This window comes from Mangifera indica, chromosome 15 (assembly GCF_011075055.1).
Source record: "Mangifera indica cultivar Alphonso chromosome 15, CATAS_Mindica_2.1, whole genome shotgun sequence".
Taxonomy (NCBI): domain Eukaryota; kingdom Viridiplantae; phylum Streptophyta; class Magnoliopsida; order Sapindales; family Anacardiaceae; genus Mangifera; species Mangifera indica.
The window spans coordinates 11,211,394-11,234,457 of NC_058151.1; the positions used below are offsets into that span (position 1 = coordinate 11,211,394).

At 33.0% G+C, this 23,064-nt stretch overlaps 4 protein-coding genes across 6 annotated transcripts; 1 reads left to right on the forward strand and 3 right to left on the reverse strand.

The window, feature by feature from the left end:
• Positions 1-4,231: 4,231 nt before the first annotated feature.
• LOC123198204 (zinc finger CCCH domain-containing protein 14-like) lies at positions 4,232-5,728 on the reverse strand. Of its 3 annotated transcripts, none has more exons than XM_044612867.1 (3): positions 5,161-5,728; positions 4,724-5,058; positions 4,232-4,506 (listed from the first exon to the last, which is right to left on the reverse strand). In XM_044612867.1, exons 1-2 carry the CDS (start codon positions 5,677-5,679, stop codon positions 4,750-4,752), a joined length of 828 nt encoding a protein of 275 aa, XP_044468802.1. In that variant the 5' UTR covers positions 5,680-5,728; the 3' UTR covers positions 4,232-4,506; positions 4,724-4,749. The 3 variants fall into 3 exon arrangements, with proteins under 3 accessions (XP_044468802.1, XP_044468801.1, XP_044468799.1); XM_044612866.1 differs by having other exon boundaries at positions 4,232-4,513; positions 5,161-5,727; XM_044612864.1 differs by lacking the exon at positions 4,232-4,506 and having other exon boundaries at positions 4,673-5,058; positions 5,161-5,727.
• A 3,898-nt stretch (positions 5,729-9,626) lies between these two features.
• LOC123197487 lies at positions 9,627-10,073 on the reverse strand. Its single transcript, XM_044611810.1, has one exon. It carries the CDS (start codon positions 10,071-10,073, stop codon positions 9,627-9,629), a length of 447 nt encoding a protein of 148 aa, XP_044467745.1.
• A 7,905-nt stretch (positions 10,074-17,978) lies between these two features.
• LOC123197612 (MADS-box transcription factor 56-like) lies at positions 17,979-19,108 on the reverse strand. Its single transcript, XM_044611937.1, has one exon. It carries the CDS (start codon positions 19,070-19,072, stop codon positions 18,233-18,235), a length of 840 nt encoding a protein of 279 aa, XP_044467872.1. The 5' UTR covers positions 19,073-19,108; the 3' UTR covers positions 17,979-18,232.
• Positions 19,109-20,571: 1,463 nt separating this feature from the next.
• On the forward strand, positions 20,572-22,181 carry LOC123197613 (protein TAPETUM DETERMINANT 1-like). Its single transcript, XM_044611938.1, has 2 exons — positions 20,572-20,946; positions 21,804-22,181. The coding sequence occupies exons 1-2, from the start codon at positions 20,880-20,882 to the stop codon at positions 22,127-22,129; spliced, it is 393 nt and encodes a 130-aa protein (XP_044467873.1). The 5' UTR covers positions 20,572-20,879; the 3' UTR covers positions 22,130-22,181.
• Positions 22,182-23,064: the final 883 nt, after the last annotated feature.

Sequence of the window (23,064 nt, forward strand, 5' to 3'; positions counted from 1 at the left end):
ATGGTTTGAATTTATAATTCGAATTTGTGGCTTAAGTTCATAGTTTATTGATAAAACATCGTTGTTTTATCTAAATAATATTCAAAATTACTGATTCGAGTCATGAATTTGAGTCAAAGCGAGCACGAATTTAAACTATGAATTCACGTCATGAATTCAAACCAAATTGAGCCACGAATTTGAATTACTAATTCGAGCAATGAATTAGTGAACTTGAGCCAAAACACCTCATAGCTCGAGTTTGACTCAATTTCAAAAATGAGTCAAATCTTTTAGCTTAAATTTGAATCAAACGAATTTGAACCAAACTAAATCGAACTGAGCCGACTTAAATCATATCCAAGCCTATATATTTTGCAGGTTGAATTTCAATTTCTTCCAAGGATTTTTCATATCAAAACCCTGATATATCCATACAATTTGTGTATATATATTATAACCCATTGATTAGAATCCAAGAGCAATTAATTAAGGGAAAAGATGATGATAAGGAATAGAACCTCGTTAAACCTAAAAGGAACGAAATCTACCAAGAATTCAAGTAGCTCATCGTTCCTCAAAGCTCTAGCATAATCCTTTTGATCTTGCCAGAGGTAGTTGATGATTGTTCTTAAAGGGCTTACCATAAATTATTCCTTTGCGTCTCCATAAGCCCGGAATGTCTTGCCTCTTCTTCGTCCTTTGATACAGAAAGTCTACATAAGATTCTGATTAATCAAACATGCATGAAATTCATCATAGAAAAGCCTCACCTCAAGATCATTTTTGGTTTCATGGTGATAGGGCAACACAAAAGGAGCCATCCGCATGAAGTTATGCACCTCTGGAAACGGGGTTGAAGGTGTCAACTGATCCACTGACTGATTCAAATCTATTTCCGGCCGCGGTCTTCTCATCCCACTCAACCTCTTCATGTCAAAGAACTCTAGCTGCAAATGCAACATTTAATATTGAGAGATAGTCCTTAAAATAGCGATAATAAACACAACCCATAAAAATAAAATATAAGCAACCCAATAAGCAATTAGTTTTAGGCAATGAATGGTATGAGCAATAAGTTTGAGATCTCAAGCTGGGATTTTTACCATACACCTATAGTGTCTTCTTCTAGATATTTGCGAGGTAAATGTTTTGAGAAAACACATTCTTAGACGTCCTGTGGACTCGAGTAGAAAATAAATTCTTTAACTTTTTTATTTGTAACTAGAATCTCATTTGAGTTGGACCACCTCTTTAGAATTGAATTAACCACACTAAACATGACAAACTCTGAATTTAAATAAGTAAAGAGTTTAGAGTTTGATCTTAAATAAATTTTTTAACCATTACCAGTCCTTCTCTTTTACCAACCATTTTCCTAAAGTTTTCAAAAGTCTTCAACTCTTTCAATCACATAACCGTTACCGTGCTTCTCCGGTGCCGTGTTCCAATTGCAGTGGTGTTAAGATGAAATTGAAGAAGAAAAAATTTTATTTTTATTTCTATAATTTTCTCTCTCGGGCCACAGCAGTGGCCACATGTTTGCCCCTCATTGGTTGATGGTTTACCTTTTATTACAAAATCCTTGATAATTGTCAACATAACACAATGACTAATGATGTCCTCTATCTGGGGAAATTTTGGACAGAATGTGAAAATTTGTTGTTTTTCAATATTAAGGATGATAACTTGTCGTGCTGGTATAAAGTGGGTGGAAAATAGTTTTCTCCCCTTTGTTAACTAAGATTATACTTGACATTTTTCTTAGTAGTTACAAATTTTGACTTAGCGCATGTAACCCGTCGGCTTGGTTAATCAATTAATTCGATTTTTTGTGATCAAATTTAAGATTTTGATTCTGAAAATGGAGCTTGGAGTGTGCATAAAGATTGATGTGAAAAGTCTGCTAATGTAAGAGACATTGTTGCTCTTCCTATCTCTTTAGTTGCACAGGAAAGCAGGAGATGGATTGCATCCGAATTTCATGATCTAATAATTTCTGGGTATTCTGTTTTGTGGTTTAACGGAGGACTATAGAAAGAGGATGGTGGAGTGAAAAATATTCAAAACGTTGAAGAAACGATCAAAAGGACGGTGGATGACATGACAATGTATTCGGCGACGTGACATGCTGACATGGACAAGGATGATGATGTGGGAGTTATACAAAAGTCTTATGCATTTGAAATAAGGAGTACTCATCTAATTTAATTAATAGTCTTTTATAAATATTAGTTTTTCTAATTGTTTAAGATTTCTATTTTATTTATAAGAGTCATTAGGGTATAAAAAGAGCTTAAGTTATTATAAATTCAATCAATTTAAAATATCAATAAAATTCAGGTTTCAGTTTTTTTTTTTTACGTCCGTGTGATACCCTTAGACGAATCCCACATCGACAAAACACGGGAGAGATGCTGGATCTGTCTATATATCCCACGTTGGTTAGTGGTGGGAGAATTTGAGTGGTTAAATAGTCTGTGAGCTCCTTAACTGTAAAGACGCGTTTTGGGTTGCAAAGCCCAGAAGTAAACCCATGATGGACTGTGTGTTCAAAGTGGACAATATCTTGACAGTGGGCTGGGTTATTGGACCAGAGATGTTACAAATGGTATCAGAGCAGCTCCGCGTGTCCTCTTGAACGATGGTGGGGCAAACCTCAACGAGGACGCTGAGTCTCGTAAGGGGGGGTGTATATGATACCCTTAGGCGAATCCCACATCGACAAAGCACGGGAGAGATGCTGAGTCTGTCTATGTATCCCACATTGGTTAGTGGTAGGAGAATTTGAGTGGTTAAATAGTCTGTGAGCTCCTTAACTATCAAGACGCGTTTTGGGTTGCAAAGCCCATTAGCAAACCCATAATGGACTGTGTGTTCAAAGTGGACAATATCTTGACAGTGGACCAGGTTATTGGACCAAGGTTGTTACAGTCCGTTGAACGATATCAACCCTAAGTAACTTTGTAAACGATATTACAATCTTATCTGTGTTTGTCCTGCGTCATGGTTCTATCAATGCAAGTCTAGAAAGATTAATTAATAACTTGATGATTAAAATAATTAATTTCACCTAAAATTGATGTTCAATCAAAGCAATGAAAAAGAATATAATGAATTGTCATTGTTCGCCTACGATGGATGCTTGTGTTGATTATAATGCATGAGAACCTCTGTGCCATGAGCTACAAATGGTCAGAGGAACAACGCAAGATCATTTTCATTATGTCTAAGTTAACACAAGTCTTTCCTTCATTTGAATCTGAGGGCAACTTCTCATCTTACAACTTCTCAGCTGAGGGCAACTTTTCATTTGAATCTGAAGCAATGAAAAATGCAGTCTCCCTTGTACTTTCTTTCTCACTTTTATTGAAAGTGCGCACGGTTTGACATGGATTAAAAAAATTTTCGAATCAAATTTGAAAAAAAAAACAGTTTCAGAAAATTTTAAACCAAATCAAATAAAAAAATACAGTTTGGTCTAATTTGGATTATAGTTTCAAATATTTCACACTTAATAAATAATTATTGAATTTTAGGTGTATAGAATATGAAAAAAATATGTAAAATATATATGAAATACATATAAAATAAACATGTAAAAATGACAAATTATTTTAAAAAACGTATATATATCTAATTGTTTATTAAAAAATTATATCAAATACGGTTTTATATATGCATTTAAAAAAAATTATTATTTATTTTGGTTTGGAAGCTGTAACCCAAACCATAAATATTTATTATTAAATTTATCAACCCAAATCAAAAATTTTATAAACCAAACCACAATATTTGAACAATTTAGGTTAGTTTTTCTATGGTTTGAACCAAAAAATAATACTATGCGTATCTACTTTAGATACATAAATATATTCACACTTATAAATATCATTACATAATTGAATGTTATTTTATCCTTAATTTAAAATCACTTAATCACATTATAATACATATAATTGTGTATATAAATGGGTATACATAGTTTTATTGTTGAACCACGTTACACCGGCCCTACTTTTATTTCTTACTTTCAATACGCATACATAACTCAGTATACACAGACATATTATAACACATGCATATGATAGCATAACACATTCTCCTTGAACGGAAAGTAATGGAGGCAAGAGAAATGATTAATAAATTATCACTTTTGTTTCTATTTTTTTTATCATTACTTATTATTATATGATAAAAGAGAGAATAAGAAAGTGTTTTTTTTTTTTTAAATTTCTCTTTACATTTTTTTTATTAATATAACAAAGGTCATAGTAGTAACAGAATTTGGGTACAAGATCAAGTGTCTGATAGTCAGTATGAATGTACGTTTCACCAAAAGCAGCAACAGCAGCAGTCAAGAAACGGTTTCGTGTGTATGCGAATGAACCAAATGTTAAACTGATAAAACGGATCCTTCAAAAAATTCAAACTCCGCCAACTAACGGTGGTTGGACACTTACTTGTTTAAGAAAACTTCCAATTACAGCCATTCCGGTTGCCCCCCAAATCAGCCATTTTCATCATCTTCCACCTCACAACACACAAATAACTAACTTCAATTCGACGTCACAAATTTCATCATTTCAAATTAATCCAAGGAAATTATACTTTACCCAAAAATCATTTTCATATATATTAATTATTAATCGTATTTATATCCTTATTCTTATTTTATATTTCTACTTACAAATTTAATGTAATTTTTCTTGTTATTAATTGTGATTGGATTTGATTTGCGTACATCGATCCCATTTGTGTTTTTACAGATTAGCGTGGGAGCATCAGCGACCTTTCCTGCTCGGTGAGGGAGTGACGGAAGTGGCAACGGTGGCCATAAGGACACGTGGCTCCCGATAAAACCATCCGGCAGACTTCGGTTTTATACTTTGGGTGTCTGATTACGGGACGGAGCTCCTTCACGCCGTGGGCGAATTGGCAGTAGTCACCGTAGGGACACGTGCCGGTCTCCTGCCACTTGTTACAAAGCTCCGTCTTCCACATCCCTTGATTATACACCTCCAGTTCCACTGCCTTCGCTTTTGCTTCTTCCTCTCTCTTATTAACATTCACTGTTTGCTGCACCCGCGCATACATTAACAAATCCTTTAGATGATTGTTATTATAAATAATTCAGTTATATATAAAATAAATTGATTATCCTGAGCTGAGCGGACTCACTGCTTCCGGTCGACTCGGACCGCTATTTTGATTAGTTTTGAGGTAGCCACTGGACCGGACGGAGATACTTTTAGGCAGAGAATCTCTCTCCAAAACATTACGTTTCTCCATTACGTTCTTTGGAGTGAAACCGGACGAGATATTTTCTGTGAGACGGTGGAAGCTGTTAGTGATAAGCTTGAGGAGTCTGGCATTAGCAAGTCGGAGATCTGCGTTTTCCTTGTGGAGAGTTTCCAGTTCTCTATTGAGCGACTGTAGGCGAGAGAAGCAGAGATCGTAGTGGTCGCAGAGCTGCTGATATTCCAAGATCAGTCGAGCTTGGTTGAGGCGGTGGTCGGTGGCGATATGGTGGTGGCAGTCGTCTGTAGATGATCTTGGCTGAAAAATCGAGTGGAAAATTGAACTGAAATCAACATCAAAATCGGACGGGGGAGATGAATTCGACGTTGCAGTGGGAGAAGTCATGGAGCAGGTTTTGAAATCGCACAACGGAAATCCATTCTCTCCCTCTTGATCCATTAACGTCGAAAAGATAACCCAAGGTACCCTGAAAATGTTGCTTTTGCTCGTAATATATATAGAACTAACCCGAAGGACAGAATAAATCATCTACATGTTAGAGCACAGTAATTAAATAAAATAAGACGTGGAAGGGGATGATTGGGTTGTAAAACAGATATCAGAGTGGAACAAAAATTGCTTTCCCGCCAAGGGATGAGAAACCGTTAGAGATACCGAAACGGAATGATTCCAAAGTAATATAATGTAAAGAAACAGTACAACTATACGAAAGTATTTTCAATATATAATTTAGATATATAGATAATGTATCATTATATAATTAAATAATTTTAAATTAAAAATAAAATAACATCCAATCATATGATGACATTTCATCTATATACAGAAATTATGTATAAAAAATATGTACATATAATATTGCTAATAAAGAAATATACATAAGGAGATATATGATGAAATGAATGAGTAGTTGGGGGATAGAGTGGCAATGAAGAATGGGATGAAGGCATGGTGTTTTAGAAATTATAAATTAAAAGTAAGAGGTGTTAATAATGGTACTATTTGTAGAAGTTGCTTATATGTCACTACTTTAACTAACTATGGTCCCCTCAATCTAGATGTAATGCCTAATCTTTTGTTGTTTTACCAACAACCTAGGTAGTATATATAGAAATGGGATATGAGAATTATATGGGGATGCAAGAATTATATGAATATATTATGAAAAATGATGAATAATACGTTTGTAAATATACAATTATAAAATTCAAATTTGGAAAAATATGAAACATATATAGATGAATTTAAAATGACACATCTGTAGTTAATAGTCTTCATCTTCCTCTTCTACGAAGACGAAATTGTCTATGTCAAAGATGAAAATGGCCAGAGGAGGGCGAAATGATGACTAAGTTGGGAAGTTGTTGTTTATCAAAGAAGAGGAGATTAAAACCCTAGAAGAGAAATTTATCACTTTTCAAACCTTGGGTGGGGAGATGGAGGCAAAATTATTAGATTTTTAAACCTAAAAGAAATGTAATAAATTTTTATTTCTTAAATATTTTTGTCAAAAAATGATTCTACCATATCAATAACTAGAAAAATTAATAAATATGTAGTTAATAATATGTTTTTAAAGACATGATTCACATTTCAAATACAAAGTATTCAACTGATCATTACACTTAATTGAATACAATACATTATTGAGATTCAAATGATAATCTGGCAGCTCTTAAAAACAAGATATAATTAAGATTCAATTATAGTCTCAAACGCATAACAAAGTCAAGCTTAAATCTAAAGTTTCAAATACATTAGAAAATCAACTAGTCTTTTCTGGCTAGATTAGCGGAGAGCACATACTCCAAACACCCAATTATTCAAATTTTCTTTTATATCTAAACTCCATATGCTATAGGGATCTATCTCACTTTTTCTGTCTAAGATTGCAAAAATTAATTGAACATGGGTAAATTTGGTGTCACAAAAACTCTTGCTAATTGGAACTAGAGATGACAATAGACAATATCAGATTAGTTATGGTATGGATCATTGTGCTTAGGAGTCAGGTTAGACCTAGGTCTATCAATTAGCAAGCTTAACCAATTGGATTGATCTACTAGTATTGAAGGGTCAACGACATGACCCTAGACCCCTTGGGTCATGCCTTCAAAAATCTTAACGAACCATCGACCAAATTATAATTTTTAATTATTTTAATTAATTTTTAATAATTTTAATAGGTATTGTCGTGGGTTTCTCTAACCCCTTTGATATGTCTATCGTAACTCTATAAAAGAGCATTTTTAGGATTAAAGTTAATAAAATATATAATATAATATATATCTAAACAGTATCAGTAGTAATTCTAAATCTCTAATTTATTTTATAAAATGAAAAAAATGTTTTTAGTGTGAGAAAACTAAATTCATAAATCATAAAATTATTGTAAGTATCAAGAAAATATCAATACAAAACACATTCATTTTCATCCAGAGCAGAAAACTAAGAATCAAACCCAACAAATATGAAAAACTCAGAAAATAAAGGAAAAGAAACAAAAATAAATGGCTTTTTTTTTTATGTTGTACTCATTGTGATTATTGTTATGTCTGGCGGTGGTGTTGGCACGGGTGGTGCCTGGTGCAGTGTGGGTGAGGAGGGTTTGGTTGTAATGTGGTAGACGACGAATCCGATTTTCCGTCTCCATATCCTCATGTGATATTGTGTGTACTCATTCTTGTCCCGTTCCATTACGAGAAGGACTAAGAATCTTCGTTCTCTGCCCACCGGGATTATGTAGTCGCTACCAAAGAGAGAGAAAACTAACACATAAATAATTGTAATAGAATCTAACAAATTAGAAGGACTACAACATATCTAGAAATACAAAATAGATGTAACGATAACTTTGTCTTGAGAATTATGTGACAAACAACCAGGTCACACAAAATTAGAGGGTCGCTGTCAACAACCAATAAACATGACACGCACCTGTGCGCAGGCTGGCACAGGCATATAGACGCTATGCACAGGAAATGCATAGCGGCACTTTCAGATGGCCTCGAGAGACTCAAGAAACATGAAAACTATAATAGGCATACATAATTCAGACAAGGGAGATGAGAAATATAGGCACAACGCGGTGGCTGGACAGATAGGTGTGCGTACCACTTGGACAGACTGCGCGCACACCATTCGGATAGGCCGCACACGCGAGCATTCAGACAAATTGCACATGTGAGCATTTAGACGGGCTGTGACCAGCGTGCGTAAACTCCATCCAGACAAGCTGCAACAAGAGTGGACGCGCGACAGCTAGCGCAACTTTTGCGCACGCTACATCCAGACGGGCCACACGTAGGCACGCGTGCAGGAAGAGAAGTGGGCTACTAACCTAAGTAGAAAAACAACCTTGCGAGCTTTGCATTTTTGGGCGACTTAAAGGCCCAAAACTTGTCATTATAAGCATCAAACAAGTGGCCAAAACCCTATGAGTCAAAAGAGGAGTGGCACTCCCCACTCGCACAAGAAATGTTCCATGAAGCCAAAAGTGCGCACCAAACAAGAAGATGTGGGCAGGAAAACGTGGTAAGTTGCAACGTCGGTGAGGCCACAAAGCTAGTCACTCTGAGTTGCTATGTTGAGCTCGCCAAGCTACCAAATCTTGTTGCCGCCAATGAAGCTACATAGGGACATTATCACCATTTTTTTTACAATCTCAAATCTAGGGTGTTGAAATGAAAAGATAAGAGTGGCCATCGTGGCTATTGCCCTGCCATATTTTCTGAAAATGAAGAAAGGAAAAAATAAAAAATTACGATTGAATAGGCATATTAATCTAGAACGGTTAAAAAAAAAAGGTAAACATATAATACAGTTGTTCAGTACTCATTTCATACACGTTTTACATGTTTTTTTAATCTAAAAATATAACCACACGCGTGTAAAACAATATAAAACAGAATACACAAATAATTCGTGTTTCATACTCCTATTTACTAATTAGGCCAACAAGAACCACTCGTTCTTTTGGATCGGTTCGAAGGACTGAGGCCTAATATATTTAATGGGCCTCATGACTAGGTCCAAGTTCAAGCCCTCTCTTGTTTCTGGAGCTCAAAATCAGGGACATGTACCTGTTTGAAAATGATATTTTATGTTACTGTGATTCCTTGTTGACTGTAGTTCAATCTACCACAACTGGACTTATCTGCCGTGCAGCATGTGATTTCACAGAGATCCAGGTAAATATTCCATCATTTATACCAAAATATTCCATCATATCATGATAAAAGAATAAAAAAAATGTACATCCAAAAATTAATTGAAAACTACAACTTCCTTGTTACTTTTCAAGTAATTAACATGCAATTATAACAACAATTACAAAGAAATCAACAAAAGAACTAGAACGAAATCCCAACATTCCAAGGGATTTGTCACTGTAACTGATTTAAAACTGTAGATAATTTTCCTGTGGCCATTAAGACCTGGTAAAGCTCATAGATAACCCGATTCTCAACTTCGTCATAGGAATAAACAACACCATTTTTCCCAGGTTTAGTATTAGTAATCCCTTTTCTTGCAAAACGATCTTCGTTATTCAAGAACCCCACTTTCCCAGAAAAATTTATCATCATGCCCACATAACCATTCTTCAAAATTCTCCAAAGCTTGAAGGGTTTTGAAGCAACTGAACGAACGACTTTTAACCTGAGCTTTGGCACTAGTTTGATCCTCCAAAACCTGCGTGAAGACGAGCCGCCATGGAACCTTGCCAGTCTAACATTCTTTCTGATTGTGGCTTCGCCGTTGAGTCTTTGATATCTTCTCCTTCTCCAGTATCTCTGCAAAGAGCCGTAGAATGGTTTTGCTGTCAACTCCATTGTTGCGTTGTGTTGTGTTGTGCTGTGTGCGGAAAGAGAGAAGAGAAAGAGGATTTATATAATAAGAGGCATCCAAGTCAGAAAAGCCGGTTCGACAAGTAACCAACATAATTTAATGTTACATTATTGATGTCCACACATGGCTACAAATTCAAATGACATTAAAATATATGCGCCAAGACGTTTGAAATGTGATTTTTAACTTGAAAATAAACAATAAATAAAAGGCCAAAAGACTTATTCCCACCTGAAGTTTATCCTTTTCACAAGTTTTTAATCATCATCTCTTAAAAACCTAAATATCTGTGTATAAACCGTTAAAATTAACTAATTCTATTAGTTTTAGGGATAAAATAATTATTTGATCAGTGATATTAAAAAAAAATATATCTCATTTTTCTCTTTAAACTTTAAAAACTAGTAATTTCTCTTAGAGTTAAATTTTGAAAAAGTTATATTTCTCTCTACTAAGTTTAAGGTTTCTCCAATGATGGTTTATCTCCTTTCACTGATGACCTCTCCCTCCAACAATAAACTCTCTCCCTTCTTTGATGACGAAGGTCATTGTTAAATACAAAGATGAATCATCTTTGTTTCTAGATAAAACGTCTTCATTGTTGTTGACAAAATATTGTCATCTACAATGAAGACGAAGCATCGTCATTGACAACAATAATATTTTCATCTCTGATGAAGAGTTTCATCATTGGAGAAGGGAGAGAGTTCATCATCGAAGGGAGAGGTAGCCAAAGAAGGGAGATAAATCATTGCCAGAGAAACTCTATACCTAGCAAGGGGGAAATATAACTTTTTCAAAACTTAAGTATTGAGAGAAATTAATAGTTTTTAGAGTTTAAGAAGAAAAATGAAATAAAATTTTAAAAGTAATAAATTTGATTAATTTTAACAACCCATCAGTGGGTATTTAGATTTATGGAAGATACTTGGTGAAAACTTAGGAAAAATGTAAACTTTGGTGGGAATAAGTCCTTTAGCCTAAATGAAAAATCAAAGTTATATGGTGGCTAATTAATAAGATTAGGTGGACCGTGTACCACATGGAGAGTTGTGGTTATAGATTATTAAGGTTAAACGAGTTGAAGAAGAGCTAGCTTTGCATGATTTAGTCCCAAAATAGTTTAGGTCAATTTAAATTATGGTAGGTTTCATGTCATAATTGAGAGATTTAGACATGATTTTATTTTAAATTAGGTTAGCATTAAAGATCTTTAACCGAAAACTTAATATGACATAATACATACATAATCTGATGTCATAAATTGTCAAAGACCAAAACTTAATATGACATAATACATACATAATCTGATGTCATAAATTGTCAAAGACCAAATTTCAGCCAAGACTTAATGATTTTGTGTTTGAAACAAATTCACCCTAATTTAAAATTCTAACCACCACCCATTTGTCTTGATATTATGGCAAGCTTTGTCTCAGTCAATGTATTTAATTTTGTTGGAAATGATGTCTCAGTCACTCGGTAGAAAACCTTGAAAACTAAATTCATGTATTCACATTTTGAGTGACACAGCAAGCAGAAGACAGTTCTTCCTTGCCCGGACGCAAGCACATGATGAACTCTTCAAAATCGACAAATGGAAAACGAAGCTCCCTTTTACTTTTTAAAAGATTTCCATCGATGAAATGGACAACAGAACAGACTGACTGATGTTACTTGTTTCTGACTCTTTCGGCTGTTAACAATTTCTGACTTCTAATTTTCACCTCTCCTTCATCTCATGGCGGGATTAAAATTGTATCCAGGTTGAATAATTGAAGAGTCAATATTAATTTGTCTGTATTGATTTGGTCTTATTCAACTGCATTTTTTTAAACAATGGTGATTAGAAAATGAAATATGGTTAAGAATTTGTTGAGACTAAGTGAACAATGACAGCTTCAAATTCCCACCATGGTTGTTAGATTGATTGGACAGGCCTGGCTGGTTGTTGAGAGCTGAGATTGAAAACAAAACAGTGAGACCTTACACACGAGAGAGTAAGAGTAAAGGTGAATATAAATCGAATCGAGTTTAAATATTTTTTTATTTGAGTTTAATTTGAATAAAAAATAATTTGATTAGAGTTTATCAAGTCAACATTAAGAGTGATTCAAGTTTAATTCGAATAAAAATGATTTGATTCGAATTTGGATTGAATTTATAGCTCAAATTCGTTGTTTGAATTCGTGATTTATTAACAAAATAATATCATTTAATAATTATTTAATATAATTCAAATCGAATTATGAGCTAAGTTTAAATCGAATTGAGTCATCTATCTAGCTCACAAATCTAACCAAGTTAAACTCTGTATATCTTAAGTTTGGCTCAATTTCAAAACGAATCAAACATCTTAACTCAAATTTGATTTATATTTAAAATAAATAAATTCGAATCAAACTGAATCAAATTGAACCAGTTTTTGAACCTCGAGCCGGCTCTATTTGGATCCAATTCTAAATAAGAGTTTAAATCATTTTGATGATATTTTAAAAAAAAACTCTTAATTTATTTAATATTCTAATGATAATAATCACCAAATTTAAATCTTTTAATTTAATATAATTGATTTAGTTACAAATAAATGATCGAACGTAAATAAAATTATTCATAATAAAAAAAATATAAATTTAGAACGGTCAAATGGATTGATTGACCCACAATAATGTCCTTACCTCCGGCGCCGTGTTAGATGACATTTAAAGGAACCTGTTTTGACCAGTTTTGGTCAATCTTGTTTTGCACATGACCCATTATTTTAAGCCTCCGCCCTGGTATTTTTGGCCAAAAGGTTATTTTTCACCTACAGTTGGTTAAAATGGTAAATTCTGCCTTTTAAATTTTTAAAAACCAAATTTCTACTTATTATTCTCTTTTATTAGTAAATATTGTTAAGAAATTAAAAAGTTATTTTATATAGATTTTTTATTCTTTTTATTTTATATATTTTTATTTTCTTTATTTTTTTCTCCTTATTTATCCTATTTTCTTTTTCAAAAGCTTAGGGCAATGAAAATTCTTAAAAATATGAAGTGCGTTGATAACATTTTTCAAAGGGCTTACGAAATTTTAAAAAAATTAAAGGTGTTTTGTAAATTTTAGAAATTTTAATATATAACTTAGTAGTTAAAAAAATAGCAAGAATTTATCAAAATATAATATTTTAAAATTAGTTAAATTTTTGATATTTTTTAAGAATTTTAGTAATAAATTTTAAAATTGGTAATAATATATTGATAATTTAACATTTTATTTAAAAGCAATACCATGCGTACTTACTGTTATCAAAAAAATATTATGCGTACAAACTTTTAAATACATAAATATGTACATATATAATGTGTCATCATGTAATTTGATATTATTTTATCTTTAATTCAAAATCATCAAATCATATAATGATATATTCTGTATATAGTTATTTTATCTACTCAAAAGTGTATATATATAGTTTTATTATTAAATTAATTGGTAGTGACAATTTTGTAATTTCAATAAAATAGCAAAATAGTTAAAACTAGAAACAATAAAACTATGTATATAAACAATATGCAAAAATAATGATATATTACCGTATAATTGGATGTTATTTTACCCATAATTTAAGGGTCAAAGGAGTATTTTCCATCTAAAGTATTATCTTATCTTAAGTTTTTACTTATTAACTTTAAAAATTTTATTTATCTACCTATAAGTAGTTAAAGTTAATGAAACTCTAACATTTTAAAGGACTATTTTCCATCTAAAGTATCCTCTTATCCAACATAAAACGATGTTTAGTCGGGGAAGATAAAATATCGACTCCCCGAGAAAGACAAGAGATCTAGTCTTCGTCGCCTTCCCCAACAAAGACAAGATCTCTCTTCTTCGACTTCCCGATGAAGCTGAGAATCATTTTTGACGTCAATCGATGTCATCCAAGTTTTCAAATAAAAGAAGTTTGATTGTCAGAGAGAAAGGAGACATAGGAAGATATTCGTCATCAACGATGACATCGGATTTAATGTCAGAGATCTGAAAACTAAATCTTAGAAGGAAAATATCATTTTTTAAAACTTGGGTTAAGAGAAAAATTTTAGTTTTTAAAGTTTAGGGAAGGAAAAAGAGATTAAATTTTAGTTTTTAAAGTTTAGGGAGGAAAAAAGAGATTAAATTTTAGTTTATTTTTAATATAACAGATAAAATAATAATTTTGTCTCTAAAACCATTAATTTTAATTGTTCATGGGTGGATGTTAGAAATTTTTAAAGTTAAGAGATAAAAATTAAAGACAAAAAGATACTTTAAATAAAAATAAGTCTTTTAACTTAATTTAAAACTATATAATCATAAAATAATATGTCATGGTCTATCCATGAAATGATCATTTAGGCCTATATTTTATCCCAACAATAAGCCAATAAGATCGAACAAACATGGACGGACCAAAAACACTTATCTCCATTAAACGACAACGTATAAATATACTTTAAAATGATGATGCCAGCCAAGGCAAACAAACAGTAAACATTGTTGACTCGTCTAATCTTATCCTCCTCGTTTACTCAAAAACCATGGGAACCAAAGGAAGGCTTAGAAAAACAGACAACGGCACTTCTCTTTGGAACTGGAATGGGTCGAGAAACAAGAAAAGCAATGCGAAGAAACAGTTTTCAGTGACAGAATTCCTGCAAGAAAATTACCGGAAAGTGGGGCAGAGAGTGTTGGGGCCTGGAGGTGGAGCCGGAATTGGGTGTGGTGTTGGAGTCGGGTTTGGGTTAGTCGGCGGAGTGGGTTTCGGTGGGTGGCCGTGGAACCAGCTAAACCTAGTTTTTGGAGTTGGAATGGGTTGCGGTGTCGGCGTCGGGTTCGGATACGGGCAAGGGTTCGGATATGGATTTGGTATGGATGCTTTAGAGTCTTTCATGTCCAAACTGGATAGTCCAGATTCGTGAAAAAGGTTCGAAATCAATATATGAATTTTGCATTTTATCATGAGGTCAATTTAGCGGTTGAATTTTATATTAATTATAATTAATATATGCTAATTTCGTGATTTTTAAATAAGAAAAAAAAAATAATTATATTATTTAATAATAAATTATCCGAATTCAGTATTTATCAGTATTTTATTAAGCTGTTGGCATCTGAATTCCGTATCCTAACGCCGTGGAGTTGAATTTCTTCTGATGTAGACAGCTTGCAATAGAATTTTGCTTTTACCTTACAACCGGGAATTTTCCTTTGGCCTAACGGAGGTTGGGAGACCTTTTATTATTAAAATTAAAAGGTTATTAATATTTTTAAAAAAAATTAATAAATAAAGATATAATTATAATAAAATTAAAAAATTTTAATAATTTTTTAATATTTAAAATGTAGTTATTAATCAGATTATAATTTATATTATCTGTCATATTATTATTGATAATTGAAGATTATCATGATTATCATAGTATTCTTTATTAACCCACAACCAAACGTCTCTTTGTGATGCGTATAATTAATTTGGAAATCAAAAAGACTTATAATTTAAAATTATCAAATTATATAATGACATATGATTGTTTATGTATAGAATTTTATATATTATTTGTGTCTCAATTTATAAAGAGATATTGCAAATTATTAATCAATAGTGGGTAAGATTTTTTTTTGAAATTTATTAATTAATCCCAAACACCCTTTTTTGGAATTTTTTCATCTCCTGTTGATGGGTTTCTCCATAATTGGGCTAAGCTGTATGTGAGGATTGTATATTCTTGTGCTTTTGGAAGTAATCTAAGTTTGACTTCATAGTCAATGAAGCTTGGCATTTAAAGCACAAAAATGAGTATCGGTTTTGTCCATGCTGCCTAATATTGAGATCTCTGAAACCCTGATCGTGGAACTATCTTAATTTCTTCCAAGAAATCATCCTCTTCTAAGTTTTCTTGAGGAATAGAAGTCATTAGGTTCTTTCTTTTATAGTGATGCCAAAATTTGACATACATCATAACAACAATCGTCAGTATGATTGTTAGGGTAATTTGAATGCTAAAGGTACCAGATGCCCAAACAAGAAAGTGTGGATTTGAAACTCATCGACGACATATCGAGATTGAATTCTTGATTTACTTAATACAATATTTACAGGGTCAGTTATTGAATTAAAAATTTTTGCTTGTTTGGTGTGGTTGATTCAACCTTAAAAAGACGATTTAATTTGAGTAAGGATTTCTCATTTAAAAAAAATTATCAGCATGATTGTGAAAATTAGGAAGACAGTTAACAAACTTCTTCTCGAACACAGACTTATCAAACTAATTAAATTGCCTCTATTAGATGTCCAAACTACTTTGGCACTATAGATGTGAATTATAACAGGCAAAAAGAATTGAGCAGCCAAGGCAATGTAAAAGCCACAACCAACACCCCGAAAGGATAGCTGGAATTAGACACGTCAATTGGGCCGGGCTAAATGGAGGCCCGGCCCGAAGCACGAAAAAAGGCCCGGGCACGATAAAGCCCGGCCCGGCACTGTAGAGTGCCGGGCCGGGCCTAGGGCTTTAATATTAGGCCCATGGGCTGGCCCAGCCCGATACTGTTTATATATATATATATATATATATATATTTTTTTTTTTTTTTCCTGGAGGCTGGGCAGCATAAGCAGAAACAAAGCAGAAGCAAACGGCAGAAGAAGCTGCCTTGCGGCAGAAGCAGAAATCTGCTTCTGCCTTGGTCTGCTTCTGCCTTGGCAGAAGCAGATTTATGCTTCTGCCAGGCAGAAGCCTCTGCTCTGCATAATTTTAAAAAAAAAAAAATTTTAAATAAATCTATTTTATTTCTTTTTATTTTCACTTTTATTTATAAATCTTTTAATTACTCAATTTCAATTATTTCATTATATTTTTAATTTCATTAACTCTCTTTCGAAAAATATCTAAATTCGTAAATGATAATTATTTATTTTTGAAGAATTCAAAGATTTAAATATAAAAAATGAGTAGATAAATATTATATATTAGATATATTTTATTTATGTTTTATAATTTATACCATATGTAAATTAATTTATTTGTACTATGTTATTAATTTATAATATTTTTCGTCATATAACTACGATATTCTTCCGTCACAAGTGAGAGGTTATAAATAAAATATTTGGGATACTGTTATCGGTTTTAATGATTGAAAAAAATTTATGTTAAAAAATGTTAATTAAATTTTTTTTTTTAAAAATTGATTAAATGGGCCGGGCCGGCCCGATTAAAACCCGTTATTTATGGGCCGGGCCTTTATATTTTAATGGGCCGGCCCGGCCCGAAGGCCTGTTACTGTTTGGGCCTTAGGCCCGGCCCATTAGCCCGATGGGCCGAGCCGGAGCCAGCCCGGCCCGGCCCATTGACATCTCTAGCTGGAATGACAAAAAAGGAGACTCTATATATAAGAGAGCATAAATTCAAGTCTTATTTGATGATATATCAAGATCAAACTTGGTTTACCTGATTCAGTGGTTGTGGAGTTAGTCATTGGACTTGGTAGTTGTCCTACCTAGTGTGGTTTGGTTTGGTCCCATAAAAGTGGCAATCCCCCTCGGACAAGGTTCTTCGTTACCAAAATTTAAAAAAAAAAAAAAGCCACAACCAACAAGTGAGTTGTTAGATAGCAGGAATAGGCATTGTGCGATGCCTCTAATCCAGGGTATATTTTGCCAATTGTTGAGAGTCAGCAGTGCAGGTTTGTACGGGAGCAGACAAAAAACAAAAGACTCCAACATATTGAAACAAACCCATAATTTCTGGAGCTGAAAAGAATGCACTGAGCTTTGCCAAATAAACAGAAGAAAATCTGTCTAAAGAGTAATGCCCAGTTGAAGTTTTAGGACTATACAAAGGAAAAAAGTGACACCCAGAGAGTTCTGCTATTAAATAAACGGAAAATCATGACACAATTAAGGAACTATCAAAATTCAACATTAAGAAATCCAAGTATTCCTGTGAAAATATAAGATTTGAAAACATGAAGAGGGAACTCTCTACTCTCTAAATACATTTATATGTATTTATAAAAAGAAAAGTACAGGATCCAAATTCCTAATCAAGAAAGGAGAGGACACCTTAATTCGTCACACATTTCCTCCAAATTTAAAAAAATGATCATTCCAAATCTCCATAAAATTAGTCAAAAAGCTTCAATTCTTCAACTGGTCCCTGCAGTGGATGCTGTGCCGATGCGAGATTCCACTGAACTGGGGGTTGCAGTGGAGTGAATGGAATGGTGCTACTGGATGCACCAATAGACTGCTGTGGACTGTGTAGATTTGTGCTACTTGATGCACGCCCAGATTGATTCAGATTATTTGCATCAGGCCTCGTCGACATTGGAGTCCCCATTAAAGTTATAGAGGGTATTTGATAAACCTGATTGTTAGCCTGGAAATTGATGGGCCGCTGAATATCAATTGATTTCTTCCCCTTGCGATGGCTACCTACATTCTGATGAGCATGGCTGTGGCTAATCTGAGAGTCCCCTAATGTTTCTAATTCGGACTTTATTGTGTCAATCTTTTTCACTGTCTCTTCTAGCTTATTGTTTAATCTACAAAAAACTTTCTTCATTTGATCCTCTGAAAATCTGTCAAAACGCTGATCCCATGTAGCAAACTCTAGTCTCCGACTATTCTTGGGAGCGCGCTCAGCCCCATCATCAACTTTCATCTCTGTGTTTTCATTTGAATTAAGCAAAGAAACCGCATTTCTTTGAGCATGATCAGCTTTGTGATTACCCTTGTACCTGTTGATAATACTAGTTAGCTTACCTTCCTCAGAGGCCCAGGTCTCAGGCTTCGCTGGCTGATCTCTATTTTTCGGGCCATAGATGATCATACATGCTTCCACATCACAGAGTGTTTTCAACTCCCAAGCCTTCTTCAACAAACTATTCTTTCTCTTCTTGAAGGTTGCCAAACGAGCTTTTTCAAGCTTTATTGGTTCAAGTTTCTTGGGTTCTTTAGCCATCTCTAACCTGAAGAGATGAACATAATATTCGTCGAAACATATATATAAGAAACACTTACAGGTTGAATGAGGAATCCGAATTTAATTGGAATACAGAAATCTAAATGAAGTAGGAGTATAGTAAAAACTGCTAACTTCATAATCTTTCCTAAACAATATAAAAGTAGGAATATCAACGAATATAAATCATTTAGAATAAGGAATGCAAAGAGTCCAAAAAATAGACAACTTCTTATTGACTATGGAAAGAATTGGTAAATTTAAGTTCTACCTATTCTTTCTCTTATAATCCAATAGACACATGAATTATTGAAAAGACTAATCCATGCAAGAAATTTTCTGACGTGGGTTAATATTAATTATATTTTGGTTTAATAAAACTGGATAATTGAATAATCAATTTACAGTGATCAACAAAAATAAATTTAATATACTTAAAGATTATGATTTGGGTAGACAACACAAGTGTGAGTCTTGAAGTTTATTGGACCTTGAAGTTCTCTCTATCTCCATCAAACTTCAGATTTGGTTCTCCTTCTCCAATTCTAGTTGTGTCCAATCGTCGTGGTTCTCGTGACAAAAACGCTAAACTTCAACGACAATCTAAGTTTGATACTCTATAGTTCTTCGTCTTTTTCACTTTGGTTCAATTCTTAGCTAGAAACAGAGATAGATCATTGATCGGAATAGAGAGAGAAGCCAGGAGAAAGAGATAACGTTGTCGTCACCTTCTCGGGTCACTGATAGTAGTGACTAGAAAAATCCTAGGGAAAAATGGTCATTTTTTCAAACTTTGGGGGGTAAAATTGTTAGTTTTTAAACCTAGGAAAAAATATGATAAATTTTTAGTTTTTTAAAAATATTTTTATTAAATGATGATTTAATTCTTGACAATAATTATAAAAATTAACGAATGAGTGAGTGTTTAAATTTTTTAATATTAATAAATAAGAACTTGAGAAAAGACTAATCTTTGAGTGGGAATACGTCTTTTGGGCTTTAAATAATTTCTCTTCTCTTGTCAAACAATGGTTTTTAGTTTTCTTTTTTGGTAAGTATGAATAGACAATAAAAAGGGCTAAAGTGACTAGCACAATCAAAGCTTGTTTAAGATACAACCGATAAATACAACAAGAAATAAACAAACATCGCATCACTAAATAAGCCCCTAGGTTACGACCAACAACACAGACTTGTTACTCTCTTGAAAACTATCAAAAGAAACCCAAAGATAGTGTTCAAGAGAACGCAAGACGGGGAAAGGAAAGGAAACCAAAACATCTTAAGAAAACACCAAGCAACAAAGCAACAACAGAGGAAGCAAAGAAACAACATGGCCAAACTGGAGACCAAGCAACAAACAACCAGGAGAAGCCAACAAGGAGGAGCACACCACCCAACCCGCAGCCAGGACCAAAGGGCAAAGATGGTTTTGGGTATTAGACCATCCATGAACAATCAAGGAAATATGCCAGAAAATTTATCGCTTGTTTTGGTGTGAAAACATATTTTTTATCATTTATTATATTTATTATCACTTTGTTTCCATATTAATGTCACATATTAATAAGAAAATATATTTGCGAATACAAGTAATAAGAAATATTATTTCCATTTGGAGATATGGAGAATATATCCATCAAATATCACATTTTATTTACCAATTGTTTCTATTTAGATTTTGTGAATTTAAGTATATATTGTTGAGTAACTACACAAATCCTTTCTTCTTATCTCATTGTTTCCCCCATAATTTCAACTGGAATTTTTCGCCATCAATACAGAAAAACAAATTTTGGTAGCAACAATGAGAAGTCTGTTTCCAGTTGCCACCATAATAATACTTGGCCTGTTGCTGCTTTCTTTTCCAGACGGTTTGTTCTGATACCCCATCAATGTTTCTTTTATTTGATTTGTTTAGGTCCAGATATGAATCCTATATTTTGCATACATGAATTTCTTGTTCGGCACATAAATATTGTTGTTTCAAGCCAGTGAATGCATGATTTTATTTTGTATGCATAAACAAAATAAACAAGACAGGGCTCAAAACAAAAAACCCCGAGGAAACAAGCAAGGGAATTCATGATTGATGATTTTTAATGTCATAGTGTTTTAGTAATACTATATGTACATATTATACTAATTTTTTGTATATAAATTGAAGTGTCAGTTTGTAATTAAGTGATTTTGAAATATTTCGATCCTGCTTTACACAAACTTTTCTAGTTCAACCCAACATTCCCAACTTGTCTGACTGTTGATGAGCAGTTTTGGGATATCAAAAGGAAAGACCATCTCAGACGGTAATTTTAATTTGGCCGATTTTCCCTCTTTTGGAATTAGTTTTGTTATAGCAACCGTTGCTCTAGCTAATTGTCCACCATTTTCTATTGTGATTTTTATGTTATGTATTGCTGTGCCTAAGGGCATATTGGTTGAAGTAGGTTCGTCTTTTTGACCAATCAAAACCCCTTCCCAAACTGTACAAACTTCTTTCAAAGCATATAGTTTTCTAGATGTAGATGAAAATATACAATCACATCATCCAACTACAAACTAACATCTCAGTTTTCAGTTTGTAGACAAAAGTTAATACAAATTTATTTGTACGGATAATTTTATTTATAGTTTTACTGATTTGACAAATAGATGATGTGGGTTATCCTATGAATGTTATAATTTCCTAGAGTAGTCGTTTCATGGATATTACTTCTTATTGAACATGCAGGAAGTAGAGCAAAAGGAAAGTGTTCAACGAAGGATTTAGCAATCACACAGAGTTTCACAGGGCGTAGGCCAAATGGGATACCAATTTATTCAGTGGAAATAGCCAACCTGTGTGCTGCAGGGTGCCCTATTTCGAATATTCATCTGCACTGTGGAGCCTTCAGCTCTTCAACACTCATTAACCCCAACCAATTCAAGCGCATAGCCATTGATGACTGTCTCATCAACAATGCAAAACCACTGGCGCAAGGCAAAGTCATATCCTTTACTTACACCACCAACTTCATGCATCCCCTTGCTGTTAAATCAGCTAAAATTACATGTTGATGCTATAAATTTATAAAAATAATTAATAATGTCGTCCAGGCATAAAGTACTACAGTAATATATTTGCTTGACATTTTTACAAGTACCTCAAAAATTTTTTCTTGAATACCGGAGGTTGTATATGTAAAGAGTAATATTGTATACACAAATAATATAAATAATTTTGTGCTTGTACATATAATTTTATTGATATTTAAAAATGGAAATTAATCAAAATGGCCTAAATTCAAGATAGCTAACCGGGATGGATTGATCAACTTTTTTGGTGATATACAAATATAACCAATATATTTCATTTTGACTAAAATGCCCATATATAAAACCCTTAAATTCAACATTTGAAATCTCAAATATTCACCATTCATATCAACTAAAACCATACATACTCAATTACGTACCATTCATAATTTCTAACCACTTCACTTGATTTTTAGTGAAAGAAGAGAAAAATGTTAGTTTATTTTTAATTATTATGTTTAATATGGTTTAAACATTGATAGTAATGATCTAAATAATGGTGGTACACAAAATTTTATTACTCAAATAAACTTAGTCATTGTATACAATAATTAAAGTTAAATTACTAAAACGTCCCTGAATCATTAACTTTTTTTTTTTTTTAATGGTGTTAGAGTATGGTAGTAGCCTTTCATAATTTCCTAGATACAAGTATCGTATAGTTTTTTAAATTCTTCTTATGACATACCAATGGACAGGTTTGGAGACATCAAAGAAAGTCAAACAGCTCATAGTCTAAGCCAGCCATATATAATTTATCACAACCTACGTTGACTTAACATGGAAAAATATGGGTCGTATCAAGCTTACAAACTTAATAGAGCTAGCTCTTATCTATGAGATAAAACTCACGGTAAAACTTGATTTGATCTATCAATAATATTAAAAAAATTAAAATTTTAAAAATATTAAAGTTT

Coding starts and splice junctions, on each gene's coding strand:
- LOC123198204 (XM_044612867.1), bottom strand. CDS start 5,679: ATGGATCAAGAGGGAGAGAATGGATTTCCGTTGTGCGATTTCAAAACC. Junction 5,059..5,160: donor GTCCGAGTCGACCGGAAGCA/GTGAGTCCGCTC, acceptor GCGCGGGTGCAG/CAAACAGTGAATGTTAATAA.
- LOC123197487 (XM_044611810.1), bottom strand. CDS start 10,073: ATGGAGTTGACAGCAAAACCATTCTACGGCTCTTTGCAGAGATACTGG.
- LOC123197612 (XM_044611937.1), bottom strand. CDS start 19,072: ATGGCTAAAGAACCCAAGAAACTTGAACCAATAAAGCTTGAAAAAGCT.
- LOC123197613 (XM_044611938.1), top strand. CDS start 20,880: ATGAGAAGTCTGTTTCCAGTTGCCACCATAATAATACTTGGCCTGTTG. Junction 20,947..21,803: donor GCTGCTTTCTTTTCCAGACG/GTTTGTTCTGAT, acceptor TTGAACATGCAG/GAAGTAGAGCAAAAGGAAAG.